We start from the raw sequence: 13,309 nt of genomic DNA on the forward strand, positions 1-13,309 counted from the left end.
AAAAATTAAAATTTATATAAATAATCTGCTAGTAATTAAGTATGATTAAAGCATAAGCAAAACCGGACAGGGTACAGAGGCTTCCCACCCTGCCTCATGTTCAAAACAAAGCACTTCAAGCTAAACTTATATACTGTATCCTTATACATATTCCTTAATGTTTCCTCTAAGTTCCCTCCTATCTCAAGTTTTTCTGACTTTACATCACTTTTCTTCATGGCACATGCCTCAGTTGTTGTTAGGGGGTCTTCAGTCTTCTTTTGGTGGTCTTTTGGCGAAGGCTTCTCTTCTTCCTCATTGTCCTTTGGATAACCTTACAGGTTTGTGCATACATACTGAGCATTGTGTTATGTAAGTCTATTAATTAGCCTTATGTTTACTAATCTTTAGGCCCAATGCCTAAATTTGTTCTAATTTTGGTCCATCTCAAGGCAATTTTGGTCTTGAGACACCATTTATCTTCTAAACTACATCCTGTACCTTAATTTTGACATGTAACATCTACAAAGGGGTACATCTGCTTTGTAACACTGATTCTTGATTGTTTCTAATAAGAACTTTAATAACAGTTACAATTTAGTTAGCACGAACCAATTCCATTTATTACAACTGCAAATACCCCTTATGTCCCTTTTTATTGGTTTCCATGCTAACGGCCTTGCTTTCCTCCTTGCTATGGATAAACCTGTATTTTCTCAATTTCTCCTTTTGCTACCTCAATTGTTTGGCCTGCAGATCAGCTGCTAAGCCCATCCACATTCAGCTCTTAGTCTTCAGAGGGAAACTTTGAGCACAGTGAGAATCTCCCAGTGTGCAGGAGGGTCCCTGTGTGCCAGCTGCAGCTGGGGCCTCAGCCATCTCCTCTCTCAACAGGTTCCCCTCTGCAGCTTCACAGGAAAGGCCAAACACCTCCCTCAGGGACACCTGCACCACACATTTCACATCTCCATGCCCATACGTGATGTCCCTGTCACAGCTGCATTACCAGCTTGCTGCTGTGCAGATGCTGCCACCACCCAAAGCAAGGCCCTGTGTCCCTGAAGGGACCCGCCCTGCTCTGTGGCCTGGACTGAAGGTGGGTCCCTCCTGCCAGGGCAGGGCCCAGCACAGCTCTTCTGTTCCAATAAAGAGATGGAGCTCTCACCCCAGTGTCTGGCTGGTACCACCAGCAAAGCCCACACAGCACCAGCCCTGGCTGAGCTCCATGTCCAGGAGCAGGCAGGGCTGACCACGGTGTGGGCAGGCAGGAGCCAGACAGGGGCTGCTGTGACCAGAGGCAGGGCCCCAAGGGGCTGGGGGAGTCCGTGTTGAGCATCCCTGGGATGAGGGCACATTTCCTTCAGTGGCATCACCTGGGCCTGGACCTCCTCCAGTGCCATGCCCAGGAAAAGAGGCAACCATCAAGAGCATCTCCTGGGACACTGCCTGACCAGCAATGTCAGCAGGCAAAACCAAGGTTTTGTTTAGCAATGACCCTTTGATGAAGTCAAAGATTCACAGTCAGAGCAGTCCTCTAGTACAGATGGGAGTACACTTGGGGCAGACATCTAAGGCCATGAGGTCACAGAAGGCTCTGGGGTGACAGCAGGCTGAGGTGACAGCAGGCTCTGAGGTCACAGAGGTCCCAGAGCCCCGTGGTTGCCCAGCACCACAAGGACTGAGCAGTCAGTCCTTGACCACGACTGTTGTGGCAGCAGCGGCGGCGGCAGCAGCGGTGCTGACATTGGGACAGCGGTGTCAGGACAGTGGTGGCAGCAAGAGCTGCAGGACTGGCAGTGGGCAAGGCACCATGGCCTTTGCTCTGCGCCTCCTCCTCCTGCTCCTCCTGGCAGTGGCCCTGCCTGACAGGGCTGCCCAGGCTGCTCCCTGGCGAGCAGGGCGAGCAGGTGAGCCAGTGGCCTCGGTCCCCTTTCTTGGGACAGTGCTCCCTTCTCCCTGGGAAGTGTTGGGGATGGTTTTCCCCAGGGCTTTAGGGAGGGTTTTCTCTGTGGGAGGGACAGAGGCCTCAGGGGCCCTGGGCTGGTCCCACTGCCCCTCCAGGGATGTTGCACAGGGCCTGCAAAGAGGGTGGAGAGTGACCAGAGCCAGCCCAGAGCTCCCCAGGCCCCTCTGCAGCTTTGGCCATGTCCATTGACATCTGGCTCCCACGGCCTTACCTGAGCCCCTTGCAGTGCCCAGTTCCCTAAGGCAGAAGGGGGTCCCAGCACAGCATGGAATGGTTCTGATTTGTGCTCCCTTCCAGATGAGGGTGGTAGGAAGGCTTCTCCAGCAGCTTGGCTTCATGAAGATTTTCTGCCTCTGAAGCCCCATGCAGGTATGTTCTCACTGTCACAACAAGGAATAATCACTGACAACGTGGCAGGAACCAGGTGACAGAAGCTTCTGTGGCTGTTGAATTACAGGTGTGTCTGCAGCGAGGACATTTCAAGCTCCTTTTCTGGTTGCTACACGCAAGCCCAGCTCCCATCGCAGGGGTGAGTGGTGTGTCCCTGCTGATCCCACAGGCTGAGCCCTGGTTCTGTGGGATCCATTCATCTGAAATGGAAATACTTTCTGTTAAGATCCTCCTAGAGGGAGGAACAAACCTACAGGAGACAAGAGGCTGAGTGATGTGGAGAGACGCCGTGGTGGGTCCACGTCCCTCAGCCTCCTCCTGAGACTCAGCAGCCGGGGGCTTTCTCTGCACATCTGGACACGCCATGCCCGGCACAGCAGGAAGGGATCCATGTCAGCCTCACTGCCCCTCTGCTGCTTTCACAGCCTGCAGGGCTGTTTCTCAGCCTTGCCTGGCTGCAGCTTCTCCCCAGCCTCTGCAGGAAGGCATTTGGCATCAGCTGACAGGGAGCCCAAACTGCACCATGGGCCATGCACACCCTGAAATCCCCTGCAATTTCCCAGTCTTGTGGTAGATGTGGCTGGCCTGGCTCCAAAGTTTGGATGCCTTCCTGAAACTTATCCATAACTTTGACAACTATTGCCTCCTGAAGATGCCACCTTCATGTTGGGGAACAAACAGCCTCACCTGATGCATGTATCCCTCTTCCTTTCTCCAGAGACGGAAGGAGAGGCTGCGCTGAAGGCAGCGTTTCCCGGAGGAAGCAGTGGCCCATGGGCAGCCTCTGCTGCAGGAAGGGAGGCCATGCCAGGCACAGTCCCAGGAGGTAATTGCTGTGCCTCTGGGCCTGAGCCCTGCTGAGGCTTGAGCTGCCATCTCTGCTGCTTGGCAGTGCAGGCACAGCCCGGACAAGACCAGCACAGCCCAGTGGAATTATCCCCAGCAGGCTCAGGGCACTTGGCTACTGAGCAGTCCTGCTGGGGTCCCTCCATGGGAGACAGGTCCCAAATCCTGGCAGCAGCTGAAAAGGGGTGCCCATGGTGGGGAATAGGCAGAGGGGGAGGGCAAGGCTCCACTGTATCCTGAAAGAGCCTGGCCCAGTCCCTATGGGATGGGAGAGCTGTCCCAGCAGAACGTGGGCAGGAGGGAGGGAGGGCCTGAGGGACAGTTGTGGCACTGCCTGCTGTAGTTCTTCCCCATTGCTTTTACAATTCTTTCAGCTGTGGCAGAGAGAGGGCCCCAGTGGGGCCTGGGCTGCTCCAGCCACCTCTCCCAGGGATGCTGCACAGGGCCTGCAAAGAGGGTGGAGAGTGACCAGGAGCCAGCCCAGAGCCCCCAGGCCCCTCTGCAGCTGTGGCCATGTCCACTGACATCTGGCACCCACAGCCTTAGCGCGACTCCCTTGCACTGCCCGGTTCCCTAAGGTAGAAGGGGATCTCGGAACACCATGGAAACTGTTCTGATCTGTGCTCCCTTCTAGATTTGGAACTCAACCTCAATGATTTGGAAGTGCTACTGAATGATACTTTGAATATCTTGGAGAATGCTGGAGGCAAGTTCTTCTATTCCCTTTACTGACAGAACACAAAGTGACAAGGTGGCAAGAGCATTTGCCATATCTCTTAACATAATCTCAGGCTTGTTGGGTTCTGGAAACCTCGCCCTGCTCCCTTCTAGAGCCCTGAGGGATCCCACAGGTCACTACCAGTGGGAAGAAGGAGCATTTAGCTGTCAATCTTCTTCCCATGTGCAATGCCAGTGTCTCCTTCCATGTGCTCTGTGCAGCCACGGAGAAGAGCAGAGAGGGAAGGGGCCGGGCCCAGGGCTGTGTCCCGGGGCTGTGCCTTGCATGGCTCCTTTGCCAGCCCCAGGGAGCCTGAGGGTCTCCTACAGAGCCACGAGAGCTGTTCTGTCCTACCTCTTTTTTCAGCCAAGCCTCTTGCTGAAGGTGATCTGGCTTCCCAACCCACACCCAGGACTGAGGCTCTGGAAGATGGTGAGGGTAGGTGAAGGCCTTTCCCCCTGGGAGAGCTGCCAGCTCAGAGCCCAAGGCTTGGCCAGGAGAGCATCGCTGCAGGTGCCAGGACAGAGCCATGCACATGTGTGCCCTCGCCCTGTGTGATCCTCTCACTGCTCCTGTGGCTCAGTGCTGCCTGTGCAGATCAGAAGAGATGACAGAAGCTTCTGTGGCTGTTGAGTTACAGGTGTGTCTGCAGGGAGGACTCTCCCAGCTCCTGGGTTGGTTGCTGCACACAAGCCTGGCTCCCATCGCAGGGGTGAGTGGTGTGTCCCTGCTGACCCCACAGGCTGAGCATTTGCATTCTGGGATCCATTCCTGGGAAATGGAATTATTTTCCTCTAAGGTCCTTCAAGAGGAAATACCAAAGCTACAGGAGTTATGAAACCCCATGAGCCATCCAAACCCATGAGGCAAATGCTGAAGAAAATTCTGCAGGAAGGACAAGGTGGGTCCATGTCCCTCAGCCTTCTCCTGAGACTCAGCAGCCGGGGGCTTTCTCTGCACATCTGCACACGCAGTGCCCAACACAGCGGGAAGGGATCCATGGCAGCCTTGCTGCCCTGCTGCTGCTTTCATGCCCTGCAGGGCTGTTTCCCAGCCTGGCCTGGCTGCAGCTTCTCCCCAGCCTCTGCAGGAAGGCATTTGGTATCAGCTGACAGGGAGTCCAAACTGCACCATGGGCCATGCCCACCCTGAGGTCTTGTAGGATTCCCTGGTCTCTGGGTAGATCAGAAATGGTGTTGGTTTGGAGAAAGGAGGGCCCTGGCCAATCCCAAAAGTTTATATGATATCCTGGTCCTTAACCAAGTCTTTGGCAAGCATTGCCTCCTGAAGATGCCACCTCGCCCAGTGGGGAATGCTGCCATCTGATCCAGCTGTCCCTTTCTGCAGAAGTGGATGGAGAGGCTGTGCTGAAGGCAGCGTTTCCCAGAGGAAGCAGTGGCTCATGGGCAGCCTCTGCTGCAGGAAGGGAGGCCATGCCAGGCACAGTCCCAGGAGGTAATTGCTGTGTCTCTGGGCCTGAGCCCTGCTGAGGCTTGAGCTGCCATCTCTGCTGCTGGGGAGCGCCCACCCTTCAGGGATGTTGCACAGAGCATGGAAAGAGTGTTGAGAGTGACCAGGAGCCAGCCCAGAGCATTTCAGGCCCCTCTACAGCTTTCTCCATGTCCACTTACATCTGGCTCCCATGGTCTTACCCAACCCCCTGGCAGTGCCCAGTTCCCTAAGGCAGAAGGGGATCCCAGCACACCATGGAATGGTTCTGATCTGTGCTCCCTTCCAGATGAGGTTCCCAGGAAGGATTCTCCATTAGAATGGCTGGATAAAGTTTTGAAGCCCTTGGAGCCTCCTGCAGGTATGTTCTCAGTGTCCCATTGAGGAATAATCATTGACAACCTGGTAGGAACCAGGTGACAGAAGCTTCTGTGGCTGTTGAGTTACAGGTGTGTCTGCAGGGAGGACTTTCCCAGCTCCTTTGCTGATCACTGCCCGCAAGCCCGGCTCCCATCGCAGGGGTGAGTGGTGTGTCCCTGCCGTACCCACAGGCTGAGCATTGCTTTTCTGGGATCCATTCCTGAGAAATGGAACTATTTTTTGTTAAGGTCCTCCGAGAGGGAAGAACAGAGCCACAGGACAGAAAGAACCACTTGAGTCACACCATATCCTGAAAGAAATAGAGAAGGAACTGCTCACAGGGCGTGGTGGGTGCATTTCCCTCAGCCTTTCCTGAGATGCAGCAGTCAGGGTTTTTTTCTGGACATGCCATGCCCTGCACCATGGAAAGGGATCCATGGCAGCCTCGCTGCCCTGCTGCTGCTTTCAAGCCCTGCAGGGCTGTTTCCCAGCCTGGCCTGGATGCAGTTTCTGCCCAGCCTCTGCAGGAAGGCATTTGGCATCAGCAGACAGGGAACCCAAACTGCACCATGGCCCATGCACACCTTGAGATCCTCTGCAACTTCCTGGTCTCTGAGCAGATCAGGAGAGGTGGTGGTTTGGACAAGAGAGAGCCTGGGCCTTTTCCTGATCCTCTTCCATGTCTTTGACAAGCACTGCCTCCTGAAGAGGCCACTTCCCTGCTATGTAATGGTTCCATCTGATCCAGCTGTGCCTTTTCCTTTCTCAAGGGATGGACAGAGAGGCTCTATGGAAGGCGGCATTTCCTGAACGAAGGGAGGCAATTGCAGGCACGGGCCCAGGCACAGGAGGTAATTGCTGTGCTGGGCTCAGCCCTCGGTGGGGCTGTGTGCCAGCAGCTCTTCCCACAGGGACTCTCCTTGCACGGTCCAGCCAAAGCTGGAGGTGCCTCGGCTTCCAGGCCTCTGGAGCTCATTCCCAGCCCCTGGGAATCGGGATTCCTGCACCAGTGTCCATCCCACTGCAGCTGCTCCTGGAGCTGGCCCTAAGCATCCTGAGGCCCAAGACACAGGAGCAGCCCCGAGCGGGAGCCCTGCTGTGAGCCCAGAGCCACAGCCAGCCCTGGCTCCCAACTGGGCAGGGGCTGCACTGGCTCCTGACAGGGCCTGGCTCTGTCCCCTTGGGCTGGGGGAGCTGTCACAGAGCAGGGAGGGTCAGGGGTGACAGTGGCTGCTCAGGGATGGGTTTGGCCCGTGGCCCTGGAAGGAGTCACTGCCCAAGCAGCTGTGCTGTCCCTAGGTCCCCCTCTCAGCTTTCTGGGTTTTATTGTGTGGCACAGCCTGTGCCAAGGGCTGGCAAGGTGCCTGCAGGCCCCAGCTCTGGGGGAAACAGGGAATATCCTGGACATACCCACCGTGCTGCCAGCTCAGCAGTGGAGCACAGCACAGGCCTCACGCTGCCCATTGCTCCCACAGATGCAGCCGGCACAACACGTGTTCCCAATTCCCAGAAGGGCATCGGAAGAGGTTTCTGTCAGGGAACACGCTGTTGGCTAGAATTAATGGCAGGCCTGCTTTGTTTGGTGCTTGTCTTCATTTTATGCTGTGTTGGAATCTGGTATGTCTGGAAGACAAAACGGTGAGTGTTTCGTTCATTTTTCCCTCAAACAGCTTCTTTTGAAAGTCTGTTGTAGAAAAGAAACATTCCCAGTGAAGCTGCTGTGGACTTGTGGATAGTCCATGGCTGCCCAAATAACTCTGCTGAGAGTTCTGCTGCTGCCCAGGCCTTTCATTGGCCTCTTAATTGCTGGGCCTTGTCCTGGGGAGCCCGCTGGGGCTGCAGCCAGTGCTGGCTGCCACTGAGGCTGCCTGGCCAAGAGCAGCCCCAGGAGCAGCGGGCAGAGGCAAAGCAAGGTGGGCAGGAGAAAGAGCGGGGACGAGATTGCCCTTGACAGGCAGAGGTGCTCTGGGGCCTGCTCCTGGCCAGGGACCCTGCCCAGAGCCATCCCCTGCTCTCCAGGGCCTTGAGGGGCAGCTGTCCAGCTGGGCCAAGCTGTGCCAGCAGCTCCAGCCGTGCTGGGGAGCCTTGGCAGCTCTGGGCCCTGCTGTGCAGGAGGGTCCCTGTGTGCCAGCGGCAGCTCGGGGCCTCAGCCACTCCACTTTCTTTCTCTACAGGAGCGCCTCTGCACCTCCAGATGTCTGGCCAAACAGCTCAGTGTTGTGAAAAATGAGGTTCACGTATTTTTCTTATAGAATTTAAAGGTTTAATGAAAAGATAACTAGGAGCTAAAAATAAAGTAAAATATACAGATACAGCCGGGTGTCTCTGCATTCAGCCAAGAGAGCACACCAGACTAACAAAGGATTGTCCCTTAAAAACAGAATCCTACTACATATCCATAAATTCTCATGCATATTCATACATTCTTCTTAGGATCTTTGGTGTTCTTCTGTTTAGTTTTCTCTTGCCCCCTTCCCAATAGATCAATCTTCTTGGCGCCAATGAGATTTACATTTCCTGATAACAGAAATGCAATAAATTCCTCCCCCAGAGTTCTGGTCACTGCTGTCTTCATCTGGATAAGATAGTTTCTGAATGTAGGGGGAGTCTCCAGCTATCTTTTGCAGTCTTTGGGTTATACAAACTAAAGTAGTTTTTGTTTTAATACTATGCCAAAGCTTAACATATATGTATTATACCACTACTTCTAGGTTTCATCAATAACAGAAATAAAGGAAACCATATTAATACAGCTAGATTTTCTAATCTTATACATATAAGATTCCTTTTAATATTTGCAAAAAGCCAAAAATATGATATGCATTTATAACAGTGTGAATGTAAATCACTACACTCAGTCAGGGAGAACTGCACCTCTCTTCCTGAGTCTCCAAGCTCGTGTCTGTTTTCCTTGCCAAAGCTGCGTTATCAGCTTATTGCTGTGCGGCCACCACCCAGAACAGGACCCTCTGTCCCTGAAAGTGCTGGCCCTGGTGTCTGGCCAGGACTGAAGGCAGGACCCTCCTGCCAAGGCAGAGCTTGAGCAACACCTTTGGGCTGCTGCTCTGGGGTCTGGCTGGTACCACCAGCACTGGCACAGCTGCTTGGCTGGCCACAGCCTTGGCTGGGCAGGCAGCAGACAGGCTTGGGGAACCCACCTTGTTATCTTTATTTTTTATTTTTAAAAAGTAGAAATTTTTTGAAACATTTAGGATTATTTTTAGTAGGAAGTAATCCCCAAATGTTTCTTCCCTTTTGCCATATTAATAACACAGTTTTCAAAGTAGTTTTAGAATTCTGGAACATTTTTTCCACTTCTGCAATTAAACATGAAGTTCCATTTAATTGATAATGTTTGCTCTAAGAGGGATTAAGACACACTGTTGGGGGTTAGGTGTCCTTTTTTTTAGTTCTGGGTGCCTGTGGAATTTTTACCCATTAGTTGTGGGGAAAACCTAACTGTGGGTACTTGGTGGATTCTTGACAAAAACAAAGAGTTTGACCGGGCCCAGGGGGGGAAGGGGGCAGGAAAAAAGAGGGTGGGGACAGTTTGGTGGAGTTTTTTCAGCTTCGGAGAAGGACACGTTGGGTGCAGAGCTGCTGCGGTGGGGAGAAGGGAATTTCACCATCACTCACACGGAGCTGCTGCTGCTTCTCCTTCTCCCCTCTTTGTTGGTGGCCTCGCACCCCCTGTCCTGCCGGGACGTGTGGCAGTGCCAGGCACCGCTGTGGAGCTGCTGATCCACCTCAGCCACCGGCCCAGGATCTCAGCTCATCCCTGCTGTTCCAGCTGAGTGTTCCTCAGAGCCCTGCAGAAGCACCGGGACTGCCCGCCCGAGGGGGTTTGTGAAACAAAGCCTCTCCTCCATCCCATCTCAGCCGAGAAAGCTGTCACGGGCCCCCTGGTTCTGTTTTCTTGTTAATGCTGAAGTGACTGTTGTTTGTTTGCCTGGTTATACTAGTAAAGAACTGTTATTCCTATCCTCAGATCTCTGCCTGAAAGCCCCTTGATTTCAAAATGATAGTAATTCAGAGGGAGGAGGTCTACATTCTTTCATTCCAGGGGAGGCCCCTGCCCTCCCTAGCAGACACCTGTCTTCCAAAACAAAGACAGATGGGGAGTTTCTCCATCCTCCTTACCCTTGTGGGGCCAGCAGTGCTCTTGGTTCCTCATGCTCTTTTTGTGGGGCCTTTTGTGTCTGTGCCCCTCCGACTTAGGGGGACAGGGGATATTTGCTGCCCCCTTTCTGCTTCTGGGAAGCCTGTGTGGGCTCTTTGTCCCACTCTGATTTGGGGGGTGCCAGTGTTGTCACCATCCTGGCAGCCCCCGGCCGCTCTTTGCCCTTTGCCAGGCCAGGGGTGTTCTCTGTCCCCTTGCAATTTGTGGGGCTGGCACAGGCACAATTCCCCTCCTCTTTGGTGGGGCTGGCAGTCTCCCCTTCCCCCTCTGACTTGGGGGATGCTCTGGGCTCCATCCATCTCTTATTTTGGGTTGCCAGGTATTTATCTCCCTTCAGTTTGGGGGGCCCGGGGATCGCCTCCATCCTTCTCCAGTTTTGAGGGGCCTGGGAGTAGTCTCTGCCTTCCACCGATCTGGGGGGACTGGTGCAGGCTCCACCCCCCTCTGATTTTGAGGGACAACCTGGAGGAAAGGCACCAAAATCTTGACAAAGGCTGAAGAGAACACTCTGATTACCCCTTTTGCTAAGAGGTTCCCTTAGCTGAAGTTGCTAACCAGGACAAAACTTCCAGGCCCGCAGTGGGTTTTGTGTTGTTTTATTTCCTGGGCCCTCAGTCCTGCGTGGGACACGGGAACTGGGTGCTGCAGAGGCTGCACCAAGGCATCAGAAATGCCCGCCCAGCACCCAAGGGTGGTAGAAGATCTGCTCCAGCACTGGCCGGTCCATGGGGTGCTTGGACAAACACCAGCAGATCAGATGTTGGCAGTCTGGGGAGAGAAGGCAGAAAGCGGCGCTCACTTGCAGAAGGCTCCTGCCCAGCTGCTCCCGGCGCCTGCAGAAGCCGGGCCACGCTGCGTGTGCTGGGGGCTGCCCTTGGCGGGAGAGCGGCACGGCAGGACAAGCGTCCCCTCCTTCAGCCAAGCGTGCCACACCCAGCCTGCCACGGGCCACCTGCTGCAGCCGGCCCTTGAGGGCACATGGACGTCCCGCGCAGCTGCGGGAGGGCCGGGCTGGGCTGCGCGGTGCCACCTGCCAAAGCCTGCCTGCTTCAGGCCACGTACCAACCTGGAGAGACCTCCTGCGGGAAGAAGAGCTGCCCCAACACGGTGTCACGCTCGTTCTCAAAGGGCAGGAACCCGCACACCATCTCCAACAGCACGCCCAGGGACCAGATGGTCGCCCCATCGCCGTGGTAGCAGCGCAGGCCGATCCACTCGGGCGGGCAGTACGTGCGTGTTCCTAGGGGAGACGGGCGGCGCTGCTCAGGCGCAGGCTGCTGCCTTCCAGAGCCTGGCGCCAGCCTCCTGCCAGAGGCAGGGGCTGCAGCCGTGGCCACAACTTCCCCCCAAGGCCTGCCCGCCTCCCCCTGACAATGGGCCAAAGCCAAGGAACCATTCTGCAAGGCTGAGAACGCCAGCGGAGCAGCCCAAGGCCGTGTGGGCCTGCCAAGCCGAGGAGCCGGGGCCCAGCTTTTGCAGCCCCTTTCTGTCGGCAGGGCCGGCAGCCGGCTCCTGGGGCACAGCACCTGCCCCGTGCCCCAGGGCAGCCGGCAGCCGGCTGAATGCCGCACCCCGCGGCCCAAGAGGGAATGGGGCCATGCAGTGCCTGGCACTGGGAGCAGGGCCCGCGCTCTGGGCTCACCGGCAAACTGTGCAAAGGCCCACTCCTGGAGGAAGGTGCCGCAACCGAAGTCCATCAGCTTCACTGGGTTGACAAGGAGGTTCTCTGGCTTGATGTCCCGGTGCAGGACACCGCAGGCGGTGCAGTGCCACATGGCCTCCAGCACCTGCCAGAAAAGCCAGCGTGCCGCCTCCTCGCTCAGGAACTCTTGCTCCAGCAGGACATGCAAGAGATCACAAGATTGCTCCGGATGCTCCATCACCAGCACAAAGCTGTCAGGCACCTGGAACCAGTCGAGGAGCTGGATGATTCTGCGGCAGCCAAAGCCCACCTTTTCCATCAGCATGATCTCCTTTGGAACACAGGTGCCATCGGGCTGTGAGGAGAAGACAATGCCTCCATCACAGGGCCTGATGCTGCCAGGAACCCCCCGAGTGTCCGCATGTGCAGCAGCCCCAGCCAGCGCCGGCCACCTTGTTCTGACCTGCTTCTAGGCTGCTCTCAGAGGCCCTGGCCTGGCCTATGAATGCCCCTCCAGAGCCCCATGGCAGCCTCAGACAGCTCCTCAGGTCTCACCTGCTGGTACGGAAGCCTTGTTGGTATTTGGTGGCTGTATGGGAGCAGCTTCCTGGAGAAAGAGGAAAATCCCTGGTCCCTTGGGAATTGTCTCCTCCACAAGGCACAGGTTGTTGCCAGCTGGCACGTCCAGCACCGTCACCTGGGAGCTGTGGTCCGGCAGCTGCTGGCTCCAGGACACTTACTGCTCCTCCACCTGCTCCTGAGATGGCTCCCCTGGATCAGGCTGGGCTCCCACTTGGACCTGCGGGCTTTCCCTGGCCATGTCAGTGGTCAGGGTCACACCCATGTTGTCAAGGTCCAAGGGAGCTGGGAGACCTGTCCCTGGGCTCTGCACCTTCTGCAGGCTGACAGGTCTGGCTGAGCCTCTCCGAGGGATGGAGGCTGTCAGAGATAGCGAAGGCTCCTGGCACCATGGACGTTCCCTGACAGTCTGAGCTCCTTGCATGGATGGCGGGTCTTCTCTGGTGAGCCATCCTTGCAAGGCTTGAGGCTCTCCCACCGATGTCCAATCTTGCTGAGAGCAGCCTCCAGAAGGGATGGCGGCTTCTGGAGAAGCTGGGCGAGCCACAGCAGGGCAGGTGGCCTCACCTCATCAGCTTCTCCAATTCTTTCCACAACGCCTGCCACATCCCAAAGTAGAGCGGCACAGATGTCCCATTGCATGCCCAGTGCCGGATCATCACTTCCTGCAGCTCTTGGGCCACTGCCATGCAGGGACCGCAGCTGCAGGAGCTCTCCAGAGGGCTTGCGGGAGCACCTGGCCGCTGGCGAGGGGTGGCCCGAGGCCTGGAGAACCTGGGAGCTGCAGGGGCTGCTCGGTTCCTCCATGGGCCTCTGGGCCTAACCCTGGGGCGCTTCCTCGTCTGCCGCCTCCGTGGTTTCCATTGGCCACCGGCCCAGCAGACAGCCACAGCGGCCAGCAGCAGGACAAGGGCAGGCATCAGGACGCCACCGTCACCCATGGCTACGGCACGTCCCATGGCGACTGCACTGGCAGCTGCGGGGGCTGGCCCGGTTTATATAGGGCTGGCGCAGTGATGTCACAGTGCTGTGGCCAGCACAGCTGTGTGACATCACGGCCCTGCATCACACCAGAGCTCAACCCCTTTGTGACATCACGGCCCTGCGTCACCCCAGCCCTCACCAGTTCCACGGGAGCGAGGAAGGGGCTCCCTGTGGGCACTCGAGCACCCTCTGGAGCAGAGGAGAAGGAAGATTCTT

The 13,309-nt window shown here is 56.1% G+C and overlaps 2 protein-coding genes across 2 annotated transcripts in view; one reads left to right on the top strand and one right to left on the bottom strand.

Annotated features, from left to right (window-relative positions):
• The window catches only part of LOC147646411 (uncharacterized), a 584,263-nt gene that overhangs the window by 124,696 nt on the left and 446,258 nt on the right, over positions 1–13,309 (bottom strand). The gene's annotated exons all lie outside the window — the stretch shown is intronic.
• LOC147646416 (uncharacterized) lies at positions 828–8,260 on the top strand. The gene is made up of 15 exons (XM_086873480.1): positions 828–1,886; positions 2,243–2,314; positions 2,403–2,474; positions 3,054–3,161; positions 3,816–3,887; positions 4,266–4,337; positions 4,540–4,611; positions 4,699–4,800; positions 5,247–5,354; positions 5,638–5,709; positions 5,798–5,869; positions 5,957–6,055; positions 6,479–6,559; positions 7,184–7,346; positions 7,883–8,260. Exons 1-15 carry the CDS (start codon positions 1,790–1,792, stop codon positions 7,929–7,931), a joined length of 1,311 nt encoding a protein of 436 aa, XP_086729606.1. The 5' UTR covers positions 828–1,789; the 3' UTR covers positions 7,932–8,260.

Source organism: Cyanistes caeruleus, unplaced genomic scaffold (genome assembly GCF_971803275.1).
Source record: "Cyanistes caeruleus unplaced genomic scaffold, bCyaCae1.hap1.1 HAP1_SCAFFOLD_99, whole genome shotgun sequence".
Lineage (NCBI taxonomy): Eukaryota > Metazoa > Chordata > Aves > Passeriformes > Paridae > Cyanistes > Cyanistes caeruleus.

Coding starts and splice junctions, on each gene's coding strand:
- LOC147646416 (XM_086873480.1), top strand. CDS start 1,790: ATGGCCTTTGCTCTGCGCCTCCTCCTCCTGCTCCTCCTGGCAGTGGCC. Junction 5,710..5,797: donor GCCCTTGGAGCCTCCTGCAG/GTATGTTCTCAG, acceptor GTTGAGTTACAG/GTGTGTCTGCAGGGAGGACT. Junction 6,056..6,478: donor GGAACTGCTCACAGGGCGTG/GTGGGTGCATTT, acceptor TCCTTTCTCAAG/GGATGGACAGAGAGGCTCTA.